The sequence below is a fragment of the Scyliorhinus canicula genome, chromosome 10 (genome assembly GCF_902713615.1).
Source record: "Scyliorhinus canicula chromosome 10, sScyCan1.1, whole genome shotgun sequence".
NCBI classification, from domain to species: Eukaryota; Metazoa; Chordata; class Chondrichthyes; order Carcharhiniformes; family Scyliorhinidae; genus Scyliorhinus; species Scyliorhinus canicula.
This window is the reverse complement of record NC_052155.1, coordinates 171879547-171900643: the sequence shown is the minus strand read 5'-3', so window position 1 is coordinate 171900643 and position 21097 is coordinate 171879547. Positions and strand designations below refer to the sequence as shown.

At 41.7% G+C, this 21097-nt stretch overlaps 1 protein-coding gene across 2 annotated transcripts in view; it reads left to right on the top strand.

The window, feature by feature from the left end:
- The window catches only part of tmem65 (transmembrane protein 65), a 61753-nt gene extending 42424 nt beyond the window's left edge, over positions 1-19329 (top strand). For both annotated transcript variants that reach the window (XM_038810141.1, XM_038810142.1), the window contains 4 exons: positions 1865-1919; positions 6702-6744; positions 9012-9117; positions 16108-19329. In XM_038810141.1, the coding sequence (XP_038666069.1) occupies positions 1865-1919; positions 6702-6744; positions 9012-9117; positions 16108-16209 (306 nt within the window). In that variant the 3' untranslated portion in view covers positions 16210-19329. The remainder of the gene's footprint in view (positions 1-1864; positions 1920-6701; positions 6745-9011; positions 9118-16107) is intronic.
- Positions 19330-21097: the final 1768 nt, after the last annotated feature.

Here is a 21097-nt window from a genome sequence, read left to right as displayed (position 1 = left end):
GTAGTTTTTAGAGGAAGAAAAGAATATACTCCACTGATGTCAGTAAAGCTGTTAAGTAGTATGTTGAGACATTTCCAAAAAAATGGTAACAGATTTAAACTTCCCTACAGCTGGTGTCTAATCTCAAAGCTGCGTTTTCTTGTAAGAATACACTTTATTGATTAGCTTTTCATATCTAACTAAACATTTTAGAAAAAGAGATTGCTTGGTAATTAACAAAATATTAAAAGTAGCATGATTTGGAGTGTAGTGCAAGGCTGACATAATTGAGAGATTTAGTGGTCCTTGATCATAACAGCTGAACTATACTGAAGTAACAAAATTATGTAACATTGCTGTTTTATAGCACATGCAATTTTGCTGTATTTTGTAAACTCAAATTCACTGGGCAATTTTAACACAACTTGCCTAGCAGATAACTGGCTACATTGGCTCAAGTGCAGATATGGGCGGCACGGTAGCACGGTGTTTAGTGCTGTTGTTTCGCAGCGCCAGGGACTTGGGTCACTGTATGTGCGGAGATTACACGTTCTCCCCGTTTCTGTGTGGATTTTCTCCAGGTGCTCTGGTTTCCACCCACAAAGACTTCCTTGTTAGGTGGATTGGACATTCTGAATTCTCCCTCCGTGTAGCCAAACAGGCGCCGGAGTGTGACTAGGGGATTGTCACAGTAACATCATTGCAGTGTTAATGTAAGCCTCCTTTTGACACTAATATGATAGCCATTCAATTTGCCCCCACCCCCTCTCTCGCCAACCATCCACTTCTTCTTTATTTCTAGCACTGACCGCCAGAAAGAAAATATGAGCCAGAGTTGCAGTGTGAAGTTTCAAATGCACCTAAAGCTGCAAAGGACATTGTTGTAACGTGATATGTTCTTCCTTGAGATTGTTTGTCGGGAGTGTGCCGAAGGCCAACGATAGCGGCATAGGACTGAGAGTTGGGCAGGGAACTAAAATGTTAAGTGCGGCGGGGAAGAGAGGAGCTCCGTATTATCCTTGCAGGCAGAACAGAGGAGCTTGGTGCAATGATGACCTAATCTGTGTTCGGTTCCCTCCATGGAATGAAGCCTGGAGCAACTGCAAAGTTGGGAGCCCTGAATGCTGTTCTGGGAAATGTTAAATGGGCAGGTATTAGACCTCCTCCACTCGGAAAGTACCTTCAAGAGGAGAGGAAGTGATGGAGCTCTGGTGAAGCGGAGAGTCATGGCGGGATTGCTTCCTCTGGAAATTGGAGGGGAAAGATCGATCCCGGGTCACTGTCCGTGTGGAGTTTGCACATTCTCCCAGTGTCTGCTTGGGTTGCACTGTTAACCTAAAAGATGTGCAGGGTAGGTGGATTGGCCACGCTAAATTGCCCCTTTTAATTGGAAAAACTTTTTCAAAAATTTTTTAAAATTAAAGCACCCCAGAATTGTGTTTCTATAATTGCATCCACGTAAGTAATGCGATGGACATGTATTTCTGACGTACAGAAGTAAACCAGGTTCCCCGAGACAGCTTGAAAGTTAGATAATTGTCATCACACTTTCCTTTTTTCCTCTTTACTTGGGCATTTAGATGTACATAGATTGCATGTCTGATGCTTCACATGGTATTACAGTAAGTTACATTGCATTCTAACTTCAAGATGTGGTTAAATTGATTTGTACCAGAAATAGGTATGGCAGGTTTCGTCTGAAAATTCCAATCCTTTGAAGAAAATATACTCCTGACCTTGTGACCAAATGCTGAAGAATATTTTCTACCAGAAAATTCATTAGAATCATGTCTTCCATTATGTTGTATTGCGCTGCTCGTTATTGTGCATAGATTAAAGAACTTAAATATTTTAATATAATACTGATTTTAGTTCTGTTTCACAGGGGACACAGATCGAGTTGTCTATTGGAGTTATTTTTGGAATTTCTACCATGGGCGGTAAATATTTTTGAAATAATTTCTGCCCAACTCGGGAAATTTTAAATTGCGTCTGGACCCTGGGTCGATCTTGTGTATTTCAGAATATTTTTTTCTTTCTCACCACGGTTTTGTGATTCATCAATCCCAAGGAGTCGGCCACAACTCCCTTTTACTCAGCAGTATCGCAAATAGAACATACATTGCAGAAGGAGGCCATTCAGCCCATCAAGTCTGCACCGACCTACTTAAGCCCTCACTTCCACACTATCCCCGTAACCGAATAACCCCTCCCAACCTTTTTTTTTGTTCACTAAGACCAATTTATCATGGCCAGTCAACATAACCTGCACGTCTTTGGACTGTGGGAGGAAACCAGAGCACCCGGAGGAAACCCACGCAGACACAGGGTGAACGTGCAGACTCCGCACAGACAAGTGACCCAGCAGGGAATTGAACCTGGGACCCTGGTGCTGTGAAGCCACAGTGCTAATCACATGTGCTACCGTGCTGCCCAGTGGCTTGTAGCATCTGAATGGGAATTAGTTTGATTCCTCGACTGCTCAGAGCATGATATGTTCACCTGGTAGGTAACTAATGAAGAATGATTGAGTTTCTGGAGCAGGAGGCAGGCAGGCTATTTTCCCATTATTCTGTACTTGTCAGCAGTTCACAAAAGGCGTAGCTTCCTAACAAATAATTGCATCGCCACTGTGTTTCCATTACCCCGTAATGGTTCCTATTCCAATTCGCTCAAGACCCTTATTGCTGTTGGCTGCCAGGCTGAACAGGGAAAGGCTGTACCATTAACCCGGGGTCACGGAGACCACGGTGGCTTGTGACTCGATTCTGAGCCTGGAGTTTCTGACTGTTGATGTGCTTGGAAAATGTATGCCTGTCAGTTCCTATTTGTCAGGAAATCAATTCTTCTCCTTGGTTGAGGGCCTAGTATTTCCTGATACCCACAAGGAAATTACCCTTTACCATCCATTCCTGAAAACAACTCTCAAAACATATGACTAAATCGGAGCGCGAAAAATAAATACTTTTGGGCGATGTGCCTTTGGGTTTAGTGAGTCAACGCTTGCCATTCCACAGGAGTAAGGTATTTCCAGTAATGAGGGGAAGTAGCTTTTGAGAAACCCATTAATTCTTAATGGTGCTGGAGTTAGGAAAATATCATTAGTGCAGTCCTGTGTATGGCTGCTCTTTCCTTTTTTAATTAGGCATGCAGTCGTCTTTATGAAAGCTAATGAACCATCTGAAGGGACAGATTGAAACGCCAGTCAACAAATCTGCCGGTTTTCCTTTCATTTTAAAAAAAAAACAATTAACACTTGATTTCCGACTGTGGTTCCGACTGTGTTACGAACATGGAGCCGGTCGTATATCCTGATTTGCAGCGTAAAAGCCTTACAATTCAAACTGGTTACACTGCAGTAGCTGCGGTGCAAAATCTGGAAACTCAACAGAATTGTATTTGAAACAAAATTTTAAACATTTTTTTTTAAAGAATAGATTGGTGATATGTTTTTGAATTCGCCAATATGGGCTACAATTGCAATGGAAGATCTCTGGAGCAGAGATTTTTTTAGGTCATGAAATGAGCATAGTTCCCATTGCTTCTCCTATCTGACTATGAACAGAAATAGGCGATTTGATACTAATCCACTGGAACAATCATCTGGAATAGATTGTTGTTTTGATCGAACGTGGACTCGATATATTTTTGGTAAGGTTTGCTGCACTTGAGCTGAACTTGAATGTTTACTGAAAGTGTTATTGAAAGAGTGGTTCTATTGTGTGTGACACCCGCTCCGCCCCCCGGCCCTGACTTGTGGCCTGTCCTATGTGGGTTTTAATGTTTGCCTGGTTTTTCAATTAATTATGGGCAGATTCTCATTGAGTATTTCATTCTACAGCTGTGTTCACCCATTGAACTGAAAATTTTCAAATGAATAACTTAAATAATGCGCTGGGGCCAACTGTTGTCGACAGAGCAGCCCACTTGTACATTATCATTACTTGGCTTTTCTTGTGTAAAAGATAAACTGGGCAAGTCTGATAATGGGTAAAATGACAGAAGATTGGGGGAAGGTGTTTAAAAAGATATTTGTGTTATACAGAACCAGTTAATACTCCTGAGAGGAAAGAGCCACAAAGCTCTTTGCCACAAAGATCAGTCAGAGGAGTGCTTAAGCAGTGTATATGGAAGTATAAAATGACAAGAGGTACTTGTAGATTACGTGAATGGGCACAAATTGATTAATGGATTTCGGTATAGGCAAAGGGATCTACTTTGGACCTCAAAAGGATAAACCCGGGTATTTTCTAAATGGTGAAAATCTGAAAACAATGGAGGTCCAAAGAGACATAGGGTCCAGGTACATAGATCATTAAAATATCACGAGCAGGTACCATAAATAGTTTTAAATGGCTAAATGGAATACAGAGGACTAGAATAGAAAGGAATAGCAGTCATGCTTCAGTTCTACAAAGTCCTGGTTAGACCACAACTGGAGTACTGTGAACAATTATGGGAACCACACCTTGTGGAAGGATATATTGGTTTCAAAGGGAGCACAGTGTAGATTTACCAGAATGTTACCTGGACTCCCAAGGGTTAAATTATGAAGAAAAATTACACAAATTAATCTTAGAGTTTAAAGAAGCAAGTTATGATTTGATCGATAGGAAGATGAAGAGAAATTACTTCCATTGGTTGGTTTGTTTTGGACTAGGGCCATAGGCCTTTCAGGAATGAAATTAAGGAACACTTTTTCACACAAAAGGATGGTAGAGGTGTGGGACTCTATTCCACAAATGGTGTCTAATTTGAGATTATTTGCTAATTTTAAATCTGAGATTGATAGATTTTTGTAAACTAAAAATGTTGAGGAATGTGCAGCAAAGATGGGTATCTGGAATTAGGTTGTGGATCAGCCATGATCAATCAACAGTGATCTCACTGTTCCAATCCCTTTCCTGGCTCTGCTCTCTGCTGCTTCAATATGAAGTTTTGGCTGCTCCTGGATGCTTCAGGAAATGCAAGGTCATATACTCACCCCCACCTAAGCCCACATCCCCAACTCTCTGCCTAGTCCTGGATCAACTCCAACCCGGTTTCCTCAACCCCTAGTCCTCTGCCACCCCTTCCTGACCCAACCCTCATCCGCCAGTCCCAGCCCTCATCCGCCAGTCCCAGCCCTCATCCGCCAACCTGCATTTCCCAGCCACCTAGGTTCCATTCTCCAGTCTTCTCCCTGATCCCATGCACTCACTGTCGCACCCCATCACACGCTCCAGTTCCTTGACTTCACCCCACAGGTTCCCAACCACGTTCCTCTCTTCACCCTCTTCCAGCCCAGCCTGACAACCCCTTCGGACTCCTGGATACTGGTCAGTCTGCCAGTCCCCTAAGTGATGGGCAGCTAGCTGATCCTTTGGAAGGAATTTAGGATACAGCGCTTGAGAGAATCAACCCAACAAAATGACAATATAGATTGGCCTCAACCGCAAAAATGCAATGAACAAGATATATTGCCGATGGGCTTTCCGTTTTGACCATGTATAACTTTTGAGTTTGATTCTTTTCTGCTCAAGTGAGTCATTTTGGCGTTGAAATCTGATTATCATAATAAAGCCCCTAGTCACCACATTCCGGCGCCTGTTCGGGGAGGCCGGTACAGGAATTGAACCCATGCTGCTGACCTTGTTCTGCATTACAAGCCAGCTGTTTAGCCCACTGTGCTAAACCAGCCCCCATCATCTCATCTTCCATCCATCAGATTGTGATTCACCACAATTGAAGTTTTTTGTTTATAACAGACTTCTTTATGGGTGGCTTCATGAAAGGTCTTTTTACATGAACCGGTTGTGTCCCTGGTCTCTGAAAGATTAAGGAATTGGGTGAGATACATTGGGCCTAATTTTAACTCTGTGGAAGTTGTGGTGAGTGAGGTGAAATCTCTCGACTCCCCCCTTCCACCACCACTCAATGATAGCCTGGGATCCAATGACAATCCTCGGCCTCGGGTGGGTATTGTATCAGCAGCAGATCACTGCCTTCCTGGTGGCACTACTGTTAACAAAGCTCTCGGCAGGGTTCTTGATCGCGGGGCAAGCTGACTTTTGAGTGCCCAAGTGGACCTCTAACTAGTTTCCCAGCAGGAAGCCAAGCCCCTGATGCCTCCAGGGGTTTCTGCCCCTGTAACCACTGGTTTTCCAACACGAGAGTCATTCTTTGAATCGACTTCCATCGTTTTAAAACTGCCAGCTAAGTTCGGCTTGTTTGTAAGATTGGCCTGTGAGAATGTGCAGAACCTTATCTCCCCTTCTTTGATTTTTGTTAAATCCAGCAATGGATGAACTTGAGCCAGGTCTTTCGTGGTAAAACGATTCTGCATTTTCCTTCTGTTATTGTCAATAAAGCAATTAAAGAAAATCCCAGGTTCAGTTCCCAGTTTGTGCTGAACGAGTTCATCAGAGTTAGGCAGCGGCCAGGACCCTTCGATTGCTCTCAGCCGATCAGTGTTTCTTTCTGTAATTGACTTCCAGTGACCCCCTACTACAAAGTGAGCATGCACATTTAATAGGTCAGCTATGTGGGTCCTGAACACCCCTCAGACAACACCTGCATCAATAATGGCCGCTCCAGCTGTACCTCCATAGTTGCATCTTCAGCAGAGGACAAGTTCATGTAGAAATAAAGCTGTGTGGTCTAATGACTTCCAACAGCAGACTGGATTTGTTGAACTTTTGTATTATTATTTCAACGGATTCTTTTTTTTCCCAACAAAACAGCGGCAGCACTTGGCAACCTTGTATCTGATGTGGCTGGCCTGGGGTAAGTATATCTTAAGTATTTGAAAAGTTATGAATGTGAGGACTGAAAATTGGAGTGTTTACTTTTATATCCCCAAATTCCTACAAGTGTGGTGGCACTGCATCCGGTTCTAGGGTATTTTTTCTAATAGGTAGTTGGAAAATAACATTGCTGCTGAGCTACTTAAACGTCAAACAAGTGTGCATGCTGTAGCCATCCTTTCATCTTTATTACATTTTGTTAATTTCAGTGTAAATCAGCTGTTCCATTTAGATTTTGGTCATTTCATTTTTTAATCAGGGGGATCTATATGTTTTGCTGTATTAATCATTAAGTTTTTTTGGCTCAGTCAGGATAATGGTTGCCTGCACTGGATACAGTTAAGGCTATGGACTTGACCATATCCTGTCTGTGCTTAAGATCTGTGGCCCAGAACCAACTGTGCTTCTAGCCAAACTGTTTTAGCACAGCCACAGCATTGACAAGTGCACAGAGAGAAACAGTTAGGTTTCGAGTTGATTATAACTCTACTTCAGAACCGGCCTTTTGACATTCATTTCCTCCACCACTGGTGCAAAGTGTCACTGCCGTGTGCCATCTACACCATGCACTAAGGTTTCTTTGCCAGTACCTTCTCTGCCCATGACTTCTGCCACTCTGATGGGCAGTAGGTGCCTGGGAACAGCACCAACTGCAAGTGATGCAGCATCCTAACTTGGAATTATATCACCATTCCTTTTTCATTGCTGGGTCCAAATCTGGGAACTCCCTACTGGACAGTATGTGGATGTGCCAACACTACCTGGACTGTGGAGGTTCAGGACAGGGCTCACCACCACCACCACCTCAAGGGGAATTAGGGGTGGGCAGCGATCCCATGGGCAAATTTTTAAAAGTGCATTTCCAAGCATCCATGCTCTTCATGGGTGCAAGTGTGATTGAAACACTGAGGTATTTTTAATGTTAAAAGCGAGTTATTGTACGAAGGTAGTCTTAGTAATTGGACAGGTATCAGAGAATCAGCTGAAGGATATAGATAGTAAACACTGTTTTCCTGTTTTTGAGTTCTGACTGGCTGCGTACATCAAGGGCCTTGCACATTTCTATGTTCCCAGTGACAATATATTATTGTCAATGTTTTTCGGCAGCCAGCAATGAAGAAGCCACACAATCCGATTCTGTGGTGGTGATGCCCACTGATTAGTGAACTAAGCTCTTTGGCAAAGTCATTTAGACTGTAAATGTTAGTTTATTTCTCCACAAATGTTGTCAGGCCTGTTGGGATTATCCAGTATTTTCTCTTTTTGTTTGGGATGAGTTGAAGGTAGTCGAAGTATGGTGGAGCTTTAATTTGAATGGGCAGATTGGTTTAGAACGTTCCCCCCCCCCCCCCTGTACGAGAACCTCTTCCTGCTGTCAGAGGCACTTTGTTCCCTGTGTGCTATTGCATGTCCCTTGTGCCTAACTTGGAACTTGTTAACATAGGCCTGGGAGTTGGTTGTTGCTTTGATTCTTTCCCAAAAACATGAGACTGGGGGAAGTGAACAATGGGGGCAAGGCGAGGAAGAAATCTGTGAACTATTCATTAGTCTACATTCTGATTAGATTCCTAAATTGCCTTCCATGGTTGCTGTCTTTTATGTGCATGTGTGTGAGTAAAATCCTCATTTTCTTTTGTAAAATCAATGACGTCCCTTCTCGTTTTTGATTTTCAAACTGGATTGTTTTCACACCGCAATCTGAATATTTGCCAACTGTTTGTGTGGCTTGTAAGAGTATTGCAATTGGCGCCTGGGCTGAAGCCGAAAAGCACAAATGATTTGTGCTGTGAGTTCATGAGAGCACAGTGGGACTGAGCTTCTTGTCATCACCGGGACACTTTTGTGTCTTGTCATCTTGCTGCTTGTCATCACTGGGACACTTTTGTATTATTAGTCCAACACCTACTGGCCTGTTTAAAAGCCTCTCCCCGTGCGCTAGATTGGAGTGAACACTTATCTGCGTTGATCTCGGAAGTATTTGTCGTCTTCCCATCTTTGGACGTCACTTTGCAGTGCACGCTGCAGTTTCAAAGCTTGCAATCGATAGAAACCACCCCACCGCTGGAAGCATAATAATTGCTATGAGGTGCTGACTACCTACCTCTGCCTAATTAACAGAACATTAGCAATTCTGGGGGGCTGGCTGCCTCTGTTGCATTCCTTCCCCAGGAGGGCATTGTGACCATGATGGATTATGGTTTGCCAAATTTAATGAAAGCTAATGTCACTTTTAAACAATGTTTTCAGACTTGCGGGGTACGTGGAAGCTCTTGCGTCAAGGTTAGGTCTGCCGAGTCCTGACCTGAACCCAAAACAAGCTGACATGTGGCAAACCCGACTTAGCTCGCAGCTGGTGAGTGTTTACATTTTCAGGTAACCCTACATCTAGACCCCTCTCTCTCCCTCCCTCGCTCTCTCACTCTTGTTTCCTGATTTCCAATGTCTCAGTGGCCTATCTTCTACATTCGGATGTATTGCATCTGGAACCATGCATTGCATTGTCCGCGTACGTTAATTAAAAATGATAAACAGAGATATCATAGTCCTTGTTTACAGCTTGCACTGAGGAATTGGGTTAAACTGGGTTCCGTGTATAGCAGATGGATGAGCCATATTGGAATAAAATAGATTTTACAGAGTGGCGCTGCCTTTGGAGCAAGTGTCCATTCTACAAGTGGGTATATTTTCCAAATTATACCCTTTTAACAGTTTACATTCCATGTCGAGAGACTCCTTTTATAATTAGAGGTAGAAATGTACTTTAACAATAATGTTCTGATTTAAACTGTCCAATCAGGTGTTCATATTACTCTCCTCTGAAGTCAGAGACTTCAAGTTTCTGATACTTCATTTTTGTAACGCAGCTGAGAGCAATCAATTGGAGGAGGCCATTCAGCCCCTTGAACCTATTCCAGCATTCAATTAGATTATCCCTGATCTGCATTTTAACTTCATCTACCGATCAGCACCCTGGGACTTGCCATTGACCAGAAACTGAACTGGACTAGCCATATGAATACGGAGGCCACCAAAGCAGGTCAGAGGCTAGCAATCAATCCTGCAGCGAGTAACTCTCCTGACCTTCTCTCTCCCTCCCCCCCCAAAAAAAACCTGTCTACCATCTACAAGGCACAAGTCAGGAGTGTGATGGAATGCTTTCCACTTGCACTTGGAAGCTCAACACCATCCAAGACAAAGCAGCCCGCTTGATTGCTCCGCCTTCCAGAAACGTTCAATCTCTCCTCCATTCACTGGCAGCCGTGTGTACCATCCACAAGATGCACTGCAGAAACTTGCCAAGGTTCCTTAGACAGTACCTTCCAAAGCCACGGCCACTACCATCTAGAAAGACCAGGGAACCAGATACCTGGAAACACCACCACCTGGAAGTTCCCGCTCCACCATCCTAACTTGGAAATATAGCGCCGTTCCTTCACTGTCGGGTCAAAATCCTGGAATTCCTTCCCTAACAGCACTGTGGGTGTACCAACACATCAGTAATGGTTCAAATAGGCAGCTCACCACCACCATCTGAAGGCCAACTAGGGATGAGCAATAAATGCTGGCCAAGCCAGAGACACTCTCCTACCGTGTTTAAAAAAAATAATTAAACCTGAGGTTCGGTAACCCTGTTAAAAATTTAAATTGCCTCAGATTTTTGAGGGCGAGAGAGAATTCCAGGTTTCCTATTATCTCTTTCCAGGAAGAAATGCTTCTGGTCATTACCCTGAATATCCAAGCTCTAATCATAGAATTTACAGTGCAGAAGGAGGCCATTCGGCCCATCGAGTCTGCACCGGCTCTTGGAAAGAGCACCCTACTAAAGCCCACACATCCACCCTATCCCCGTACCTCCACCCTATCCCCGTAACCCAGCAACCCCATCTAACCTAAGGGCAATTTAGCATGGCCAATCCACCTAACCTGCACATCTTTGGACTGTGGGAGGAAACTCACGCAGACACGGGCAGAATGTGCAGACTCTGCACAGTGACCCAAGCCGGGAATTGAACCTGGGACCCTGCCGCTGTGAAGCCATAGTGCTGACCACTGTGCTACCGTTCTGCCCAAATATTGCGGTTATACTGCCTTGATCTGGACTTTTGCCTAAGGCAAATCTATAATCATCTTAAGCATTTCAATTGGATTACCCTCAAATATCAATACAAAGAAACACAAGTCTACCATGCAAATTATCCTCGCCATTTAACTCTATTACCCTTTAGTGGATCTGTACTCAATCCGATCAAAGCTTGTTTATCATTTCCCAAACTGAATGAATCCTTGTATAAATGCATTTTCTCACATTTGTTGTTCTTTAATCAGATTGGTTTGTCTACACATATTTGGATCATGAGAAATACAGGAGAGCGCATCCAGAAATGGTGATTTTTATGAATGTTAGTGGATACATCTGCCTGAACTGATGAGCGGCAATCATCATCAGATTGCTACCCCGCTCCTACTTTTTCCCATCACACCTCCACATTTCTGGCTGGGACTTCCGATCCCGGGTCCTCGGAAATGCGGAGTGTGCCTGAAATGGAAGTGCTTCTTCGTGGCCTGGATCGCCACAGGAAGACGAGCCTACCCCTGTGTTCTGTTGAAGTAGAGTTTAAATGCCCCTATGCTTCTTTGAAAAGTTGAGGAGGAGAAAAGTTAAGAGGGGGAGATGGAGTGATCAGGGCGGGAGTCAGGGGTTTGGGAGCAGCTCGTTGGGTGGTGGGAGATTGGGGGTCGGGGGAAGTTGGTGGGTAGGGGGGGTCAGTGTGCGTGATTTGGGGTTCAGTTGTATAGATCCCCAGGAGTTCTTTCCATAATGGCAACGTTCAGTCCCTTTGTGAGGCACATCATACTCAGCAGCTGATCTCTGGTGATGCAGTAGATGGGATTGTTGTTTGGAACATGGATGCAAAGGGGTAAGAGACTCCTGATTGGTAGATGATGACCATAAAGGAAAACAATATGGGTCAGAGTCCCTCTTTTCACAGCTGTCAAGCTGCATCTGGACGACATGTCTGCTGGAAAGCTGGACATGATGAGAACAGGGTCCTACTTAGAATTGTAGAATCTTTAGAATGCAGAAGGAGGCCATTCAGCCCACTGAGTCTGCACCGATCCTCCGAAAGAATGCCCAACCTAGGCCCACTCCCCTGCCCTATCCCCATAGCCGCACCTATCCCTTGGACAAGAAAGGGCAATTTAGAATGGCCAATCCACCTGACCACATCTTTGGACTGTGGGAAGAGACCAGAGGAAAGCCACGCAGAGACTGGGAGAATGTGCAAACTCCACACAGTCACCCAAGGTTGGAATTGAACCCGGGTCCCTGGTACTGTGAGGCAGCCGTGCTAACCACTATGCCGCCCACATCATTAGTCACATCATCAAGTATCCTGTCCCGACTTGGTGCAATTCCCAGCCCTTGAGGGGAACAGTTAGAAAAATACAGTTTTGCTTGCAAAGCGATTCACGTACCAACTAAAGCATCAAAAATAAATCTTGGGCAGCAATTATTATTTGTATCACAGAAGTGTCTTTCCTTAAATGCTGATTTACATCCTATGGACTTCTGCACTTCCCTGTACTGATGACATAGCTTCCATAAAACGACATGACTGCTTTTGTGACATTAAAACTTGTGCATGGCACAGCTGCACTTGACTGATGTTCATATCACAGCTGAAGTGTTTTTCGTTCTACTGCAATGATGTGTTGGCAGGTTATTGAGATTTTATTGGCAAAACGGAGCCGCTCTTTCCATATGGTCACAGTTTGTGGATTGGCTGACACCACGAGCTGCCTCAAGGTGCATTTGGATTAAAACCTTCTTCTCTCATTGCTTTAAATACCATGAAGATTTGTTCAGATTCTTTAATGGTCTATTTTTTGACTCAAGATCATGCTGTTCCATTTTTCACATTGAATTTATATTCAATCTAAATATTTATTACCTGGAGAAGGTTAGCTATCTGTCCGTGGAGTTTCATTTCTGATTTATTGGTTCGCTACATCATGACATTTGTGCATTTTCCCCAACATTGCTAATTTATTTTACACTTCTCAAAACTTTGAAGAGCCTTTTTTTGAAGGACTACCTAGATAGCAGTGCCTAAACACTCTCACATTCAGGCACTTGAGGTAAGACAATTAGCGATTTTTGATCCGTTGGGTTTTTGTGGGCAGGGGAAGCCTAGTAAACTGATCCATTTTACCAGCTTGTGTACAACAGTGTCCATATATGTGATTGTTGGTGGGCAGCACGGTGGCGCAGTGGTTAGCAGCGCTGCCTCATGCCGCTGAGGTCCCAGGATTGATCACGGCTCTGGGTCACTGTCCGTGTGGAGTATGCACATTCTCCCCATGTGTGCGTGGGTTTTGTCCCCACAACCGAAAGATGTGCAGGGTAGGTTGATTGGCCATGTTAAATTGTCCCTTAATTAGGAAAAATTAATTGGGTACTCTAAAATTTAATTTTTTTTAAACTGTGATCATTGGAACGTCCTGCGACGTTTTACAATAAAGACACTCATCACTCACCCAGAGCCATTAAGCCCTTGGGAGAGGTCAAGAACCAAATAAAAACAGGCTGATTGGAAGCAACAGCGGGTTTGGGGGGGGGAAGACGACAATGATTGGAAAATGGGCCATGACGCAACTGGGCAATCTGGGTCCTACCTCTTCTGCAATCTTCACCTCCGCTTGAAATTGATCCAGTTCTCCCGAACCAGTGTTCACCACACAATCCTAACAGCATGTTTCAGAGGTTCATTGTTCTCTGAGAAAGAGGAACCCCAACCTGACATCTAACCTAATTCTGCCTTTGCATAACATGTAAGCTCCTCGCTAACCTATTCAGTTGAAATAATTGGTCAACACAATTTAATCTCTTCATTATCAACCAAATCATCTCTCTATCGATGCTTTTGTGAAGTGCAGCCAGCAATCTTGGGGAATTACTCTGTGGCTTCCTCAACACAACAATGTGTACAATTAGGACCAGTGTTGAAAGGGGCAGTGGCAAATATGGAGTTTAAAAGAGTTAGAGACTCCTTGATTGAAACATATAAGATCCTGAGGATGTTGACGGTGGATGTGGAGAGGATGTTTCCCCAGGTTATCGGGGGAGGCAGGAATGTGGAGTTGAGGTTACAATCAGATGAGCCCTGTCCCTGTGGAATGATGGAACAGGCTCGAAGGGCTGAGGGGCCTACTCCTGATTCATAGGCTCATAAGCAAATATGCTTTTAGTGGCTGTAAACTTAATTTGAAAAAGCTGAAACTCTGGAGCCCTATTACAAAAAAAATAAATATATGGACAGAACACACAATTGGTGCTGAAGTGTGTACCTCCGTGATAAGATCTTTTATTTGCATGTGATGTAGGATCGTGCGGGTGATTGTATGATTAAGCCTATTTAAGGGGTTTAGGTGACAACCTAAATTGGATCAATGAAGCTCAAGAACTTTGTTATCCTTCACAGAGAATAGGATACTTTTTGTGATGGCGGGATTCCAATTTTTAAGTTTAATTTTGGATCGGTTTTTCACTTAGCCCTTGAGGTTTCTTTTTACCAGTAAACTGAAGTTCGTGCATCTGTGTTTTTGAATTGTGCGTTTTGTAGTAAGGGGTAATGAATTACAGCAGTCAATCCTTCCATTTATGAAGAAAAGAATTTGGTTACTGAGAGATTTCATTATCTTGTCATGTTGAAAAAGGGTAATATTTAAAGGAGTAAATTTGTGTCTTAAAACTACTGTAAATCGGTCAGGTCAGGATCCGTGTTCGATCCTGGCCCTGGTCGCTATCCGTGTGGCGTTTGCACATTCCCCCCATGTCTGCATGGGGTTCACCCCCACAACCCAAAGATGTGCACGTTAGGTTGATTGGCCACGCTAAATTGCCCCTTAATTGGGTACTCTAAATTTATATTTTTATAAAATGGATCAGGTCACTCACTCTGTAGAGTTTCCTCGGCCCTGACCTCTGGAATTCTCCCCCTTATTCTCTCTGCGTTGCTCCACATCTCTCCTCCTTTAAACCACTCTCATATCCTACCTCCTCTCCTGATATCTCTGGACGAGACTCCGTGTACAATTGTGTCCGAAGCACCTTGCACTAAAGGCACCATATGAATGAATGTTAAGTTGTTGGCGTACCTCACCAGCGGCCCTCTTATCCGTTTCAGCATCTTTGAGGTTGCCTGTTTTAGATGACATTGTGTTTTATTTGGTGCATGTGTCCTATGGGAATTCAATTTGAGTTTGAATAGCGTGCGCTCGGGAGAGTTCTCATTGCTAAATGCCGTGAAATGATAAAACGGCTCTCCTTCCAGTTACATCAGCTTCTCATTCAAACCAGGATTCCGAGGTTATGGCTGATTAATTGCATGACAAAGTCACCTTTAACTATTAACATCTGACAAATCCTACTTTTAAAAAGCCTGAACAAGTGCTAAAGCAAAGTGTCACAGTCACTCATTTTTAATCTACTGAAATGAATAAATTACGAGCTTTAAAAACTCCAATCTTTATATGTTTGGCAAAAAATTAATTTTATTTGAATATCTTAATTTCTTCTTGTACTGCTTTTGAAGCAAGTCAGGATGGCATGGGAGATGGACAGTGTCTGAAGAGGACAGCAGCAGGAAGACTTGTGAAATCTTGCATCATAGAATCCCTAGAGTGCTGAAGGAGGCTGTTCCGCTCATTGGGCCTGCCCCGACCCTCCAAAAGAGCGCTCTATCCAGGCCCAGAAGGGTCGAATGGCCTTCCCGTACTTTTTTAAAATATCGTTTATATAAATTACTTGGTCAGAGGGATCGAGTGCTGTATATGACACTACATTCGGAAGCATATTAAGTTGCATAGATGGCAGGTAGTTCCAAAGAAATATCGACAGTTTAACTGAGTGGCAGTTCCCTGGCCGATGCAATTCAATGTTTGCAGTCATCTGCATTGGATTTAAGAAAGGGACATTAGAAAATCAGGGGGAAGAGAAGAGATGGTGGCATTGTGGTAATGCCACTGGGCTATTAATTCAGATGTTCAGGCTAATACACTGGGATCACTGGTTCAAATCCTATCATGGCAGCTGGTGGAATTTAAATTCAATTCAAATAAATCTGGAATATCCGTTCTCCCTCTCAAAGGAGAAAGCAATCGATCGTCTTCTGTGTCTAAGGCAACATGATAATTTAAAAATGTGCTAGTCACTTTAAAAGAACCAAGGGCTTAATTTAAATTTGGGGATTAAACCCATTTATGTGAAGATCGGTTTTATAATCGAAGTGTTTGGTAAAAAGAAAAAGAAATCCCAATTTTTATTTTTGGTTTTTATTAGGGCAAGGTTATAGGTGTGACCATTGGTTGCATCCTCGGAATGTTTCCACTGCTGTTCTTCAAATCCGAAGAGGAAGAAAAGCCGGAAGAAAGCAAGAACTAAAATCAATGAGCTATTTATCGGAGTGTTGGCTCCGACGCTTGCATTGTGAAAAAAAAACTGCAGTCTTTTGATGGGCAGAAGTGCAATCTCATCTGGGATGCGGTGGAACATTGACGTTACAAAATCAATACTTGCAAATATATTTTTCACAAACTCGGTATGGTGAAACCTGTCCTTAATTCCAAGCCCGGGAAAGAAGATACAAACACGTGCACTCACTAAAAGTCTGGTTAAGTGATCTTTAAAATCAGTTTCACTGCATGGCAGGCTGCCTTGTTTTCCTTGTTCCATGATGTGTCCGAAAACAAATTAACTTTGTCAAGTTGTGGATGCTAACATTTTTTAGTCTTAAGTATATAATTGCAAAACCAATCCTACAGGTTAATAGTGATACTAAATTATGGAAAATCTGATAATTGAGTTGAAGGATTATTTATGTTTTGTGTGTTGAAAGATGCCCCTAATTCAGTTTATGTAGTCTTTATTTAAGCGTGACTAAACTATTGTATAAAAGCTGTACTTGTGTTCACACAATTGTTATTACCTTTCATTTTTGTGCATTTGATCTTTATATTTGAAACACAAATCACTCATAAATTATAACCGTTGCAGCCAGCGCTGGGTTTATGAGCATTGACTTACTAACAGATAGCACTTAGAATAAACACTTCAGTCTCGATACCTTTGGATGTACTTGGTGCTAATGGTAGCATCTAAATTACATTGTATTTATCCTGGGATTAAAAAGTGCATTAAACCATAAAATATTTTGCAACAACCAGACACCTTTTATCTTTGTTTAAATGTTCCATCCTTAAGGCCAGATTTTAATGCTTGCAAGTTGAGGTTTCCGCACCCTTATTTTCAGTGGAAGCTGAGCTGACCGTGAGATTTTATTGAAAATAGCACAGCAACAAAAAATAAATAAATGTTGACACCTTTGGGGAAGATGCAATTGAACAAAACGTTCAGTAATAATATGTAATTCCTTTGAGGCAGTGTTTGTGCATGAGAAGTGAGTTGAACCAAATCATTTTCCTTAAGACCGGGGAGAGTTAGTTCAGTGAGTGAAGCTGACTTAATTCAGTGCAGCAAAATGGTGTTTTGAACAGTTGATTATGTAGACTCGAACAGAACGTAATGATTTGACGTGACACCTGAAATAGTAATCAAAGCGCAAAATCTGAAATAAAATTAGAAAATGCCGGACAGCACACAGGAGGTCAGGCAGCACCAGTGGAGAAGGAAACAGAGTGAACACATTAGATGACTCTTCAACACAATATGATATACCCAACAAAGAATAGATCCAAGTGATTCAAAACAAGTTGAGCTATTTGTCACAAGATTACTACAAGCCAGATTGCACACGTGGTATAAATTGCACTTTTTGGAGAATTCTGCCAGTAAGGTATTCTATAAGGTCCTTAACTCATTTGAAGAACAACATTCTCATACCTGATACAATACCTGGAGAATTGATAATAAAGGTGGTAAACGGTAGTCTCTAGTCCCATTTATACAAAGATGCTGGTGACCATTCTGGTGCTCAATGGCTCTAAAATGACCGTCTCCAAATGTTAGATGACACTAATTTATACTTCTGTACAGCAGATTGAATAACATTACCTAATAGATTCAAATAGTTGAATGTTGCTGCTGTTGGCCACCCATGCTATTCGTTCTCCATCAGAATAGCAGTGTGGATATCAGGTGCAAAAATCTGAGAGAAATGGGAAACAATCATTTGGTGATTTTAATTCCCAAGCTGCAAGATTAATCTGCATAATTGACGGTTTAGTTTGAATGAAGTGCAGCTTCACATGTATTGGATTTTTGAAAATTCAACTGCTGGCCTTTGTGTTTCAAAGCTCATTTTCACCTGCTGAACCCATCAACTACTAAACTAGTGCATGCCAATGAGAGGTAGTTTAGAAGAATGAATGTATTTACCAGATATTGTAGATAGTTTCAATATTGATGGCCTGTGCAGAGCACCCACAGAGTGGAGTACATGAGTGTTTGTGGTTGATCAGATTTGCTATGTACAAGCACCTAAAATGTAGATTTTTTTAAAAAATGAAATGATCCTAAAATATTGATTACTTAAAGGTTATTCAAACCACATCATATAATTTGCTGCAGTGTCTTTTTTACCATCAACACTTTTAAAAGCACAAGACACTCCACCTTAATGTCTGTCAATAATGAAATTAGATCATCTCTTCAAATCTCAAAATAATGCAAAGGGACCAATAATAAGAAATAAGTCTTCAAAATTAAAGTTACCTGTGTGCTGTTTTATTATTGGTGCAAGTGAGATTAAATCTAATGTTCTTAGATTTGCAGTGATAGCTTGAGTAATGGAAGGGATTTTATCTCCCTATTTGTGGCAGAAATGTAGTTAGAAATATTAAATCTAGAGGAGCATTACATTTTCCAGAAATCGCTGCTTAATATACTTCAGTTACCTGTTTAAAATCAAGCTTAAACATTCTGACAGTTTTTTGTTTGCTGATGGAAGCTTTGTGTCTTGGCACCAACGGAAGAGAATAGCAGAGGAAAAGTTTTGTATCGTTCGCAGATGAGCAGCTTTGCTCCACATGACTTACAGCACCAGTCTCCCAGGTCAAACCGGGACTGGGTTGAAATTCAAGATTATCTGACGTGGTTGAACTTGACGGAAAGTTTCTTTTGCTAGGAAGGCCACTAAATTACACACTTCCCTTTAACAGGTAGATGTATAACCTGGGGTGGGAGGAGGAACATGCAAATTAAGGCTTGAATCCTCAGGGGAAAATAATTGCATTTCGAGTAGATTGGATAACTCGTGGAATGCTGATCAGGGTTATTAGTAAAGGTTCACCCTCCAACGTCTAGCCTAAGGTTTTCAGGTTTTTAATTGCCACCTCCAATACTGCAGTAATCAGCTAGTCTCTTTTTAATCAAGTTAACTTTGTGTTTGTTCATTCGAGTGTTTGTGTTATGTGAATAATAGAATGGTACAATGCATGTAGTTTGCAACTTAATATTTGTTAACTTTGGAACCAATATTAAAATATTACAAGTATATATTTTGTGATGGTTAAATAAATGTGTCAGGAAACTTTCATTTAAGAATTATTTGTTACTTCGGACTTTTATTTACTGAAAACTGTATGATCTTCAGTACGATACAATAGATAATCTAGGTTCTCAGTGTCTCCTCAAAGATTTGGGGCCTTTAAATCTCTGCCCTCCAACTCGCTTATCAGCAAAAAATAGCTTTTTTCTGTCAGCCACACCAAAACCTTGCATCATCTTGAAAACGCTTCTTCACCTCCTAATCATCACTGTTTCAAGGAGAACAGTACCAATTTATCCAACCTTTCCTCATCGATGAATTTGCTCACCCCTGGTAACATACATCTCTTGTAGTCTTTCTAAGGCATTTAACACCTTTTCTGAACTATGGAGCCCAGAGTTGTTCACAACACACCAATAATTTATAACATTCTAGCATGATATCTTTCCTATTTATTCTGTGCATTTATCTATAAACTCAAGTCATTCAGTGTTTCTTGAGCCATATTTATCAACTTGCAGTGCAACCTTGAAAGATTTGTATATGTGGGGAACAGGTCTACTCTTCAGATTTATAGTATGCCATCTTTCCATATTAGTTTAACTGAAGTGCATCATTTTGCACTCTTTCTCATCCCCCCCCCCCGGCCAGGACTTGTTTACCTTCTAATAAGAATCGATGGCCGGTTGATGGGGGTCTAGAAAATACAACTTTATTGTTATTCAATTCAATATACTTGGAAAATAAATTAATCAAAACTTAGAAAAATAATACATAAGCTGGTCAAATACATGGCAAAGAAAAGCATTAAACATAATAGCATAAATAAATCACTTTAAACAGAAACAAATAGATGATTCAAGAACAAAACCACAAGGTCTTAATATTAAGGAAATCCTTATCTAATCCCTCATTTACTCTCATTAGCTTCTAATTCTTAGCTGAGACCTGATTTGTTAAAATGGATGTCTGTTACTTCGAGGATAATTTATTAATCGAACATTGGCGATTAATCAACATTGATTAATGTTCATCAAAGTTAGTTCAGCGTCTATGTGTGCAGTCTCATGAAAGTAGGTTTCTCACGCCACCGCTGGCCAAAGACCTTGCTGTAACTAATTAGTTGATACACTCTTATTGTGCTGAAATACAATTAATTATATTGTTTCAGTGACTGTTCCATATAAAGTCAATTCATTATGAAACATTCACTGAAACAATGTCTAAATTTCCACAGACAAGGCACTAAAGTTCAATAGTTAATTCATTATCTAAAACAATTACTATTATCACAGTCAAGGCATTTTTAATCATTTCATTCTTTTTAACTATTCAATTAGCATCTAAAACCCTGAATAAATCAATGAATCAATAATCTTATCATCCTCAAAGAACGTACCTACCATGTCCCTGCCCATTTCACCATTTTGTCTGTCATTCTGAAGTCTATAACTCGCCACTTCTGCATTGCCAAATTTCATATCTGTAAAATTTATGATGTTGATTCCTACACCCGAGTCTCGTCGTTTATTAAACAACTGAGAAAAGGCAAAGGACCAAAAACTGACCCTTGAGGAATACCACTGAAAACCACCTCCACTCAGGAAAAAACATCTGACAATCATTGCACTATGCTGCCTGTCATTGATTCAATTCTGAACCCTCACTGCCACTTTCCCTTAATTCCATGGGCTTCTACCTTAACAAGTCTGTATGGTACTTTGTCGAATTCCTCCGGAAAGCTAATATGCAACATCTATTCTGTTGCCTTGATTAACCAGCTCTACCTCATCAAAGACTAATATGGAGCACAGATGGCAATGA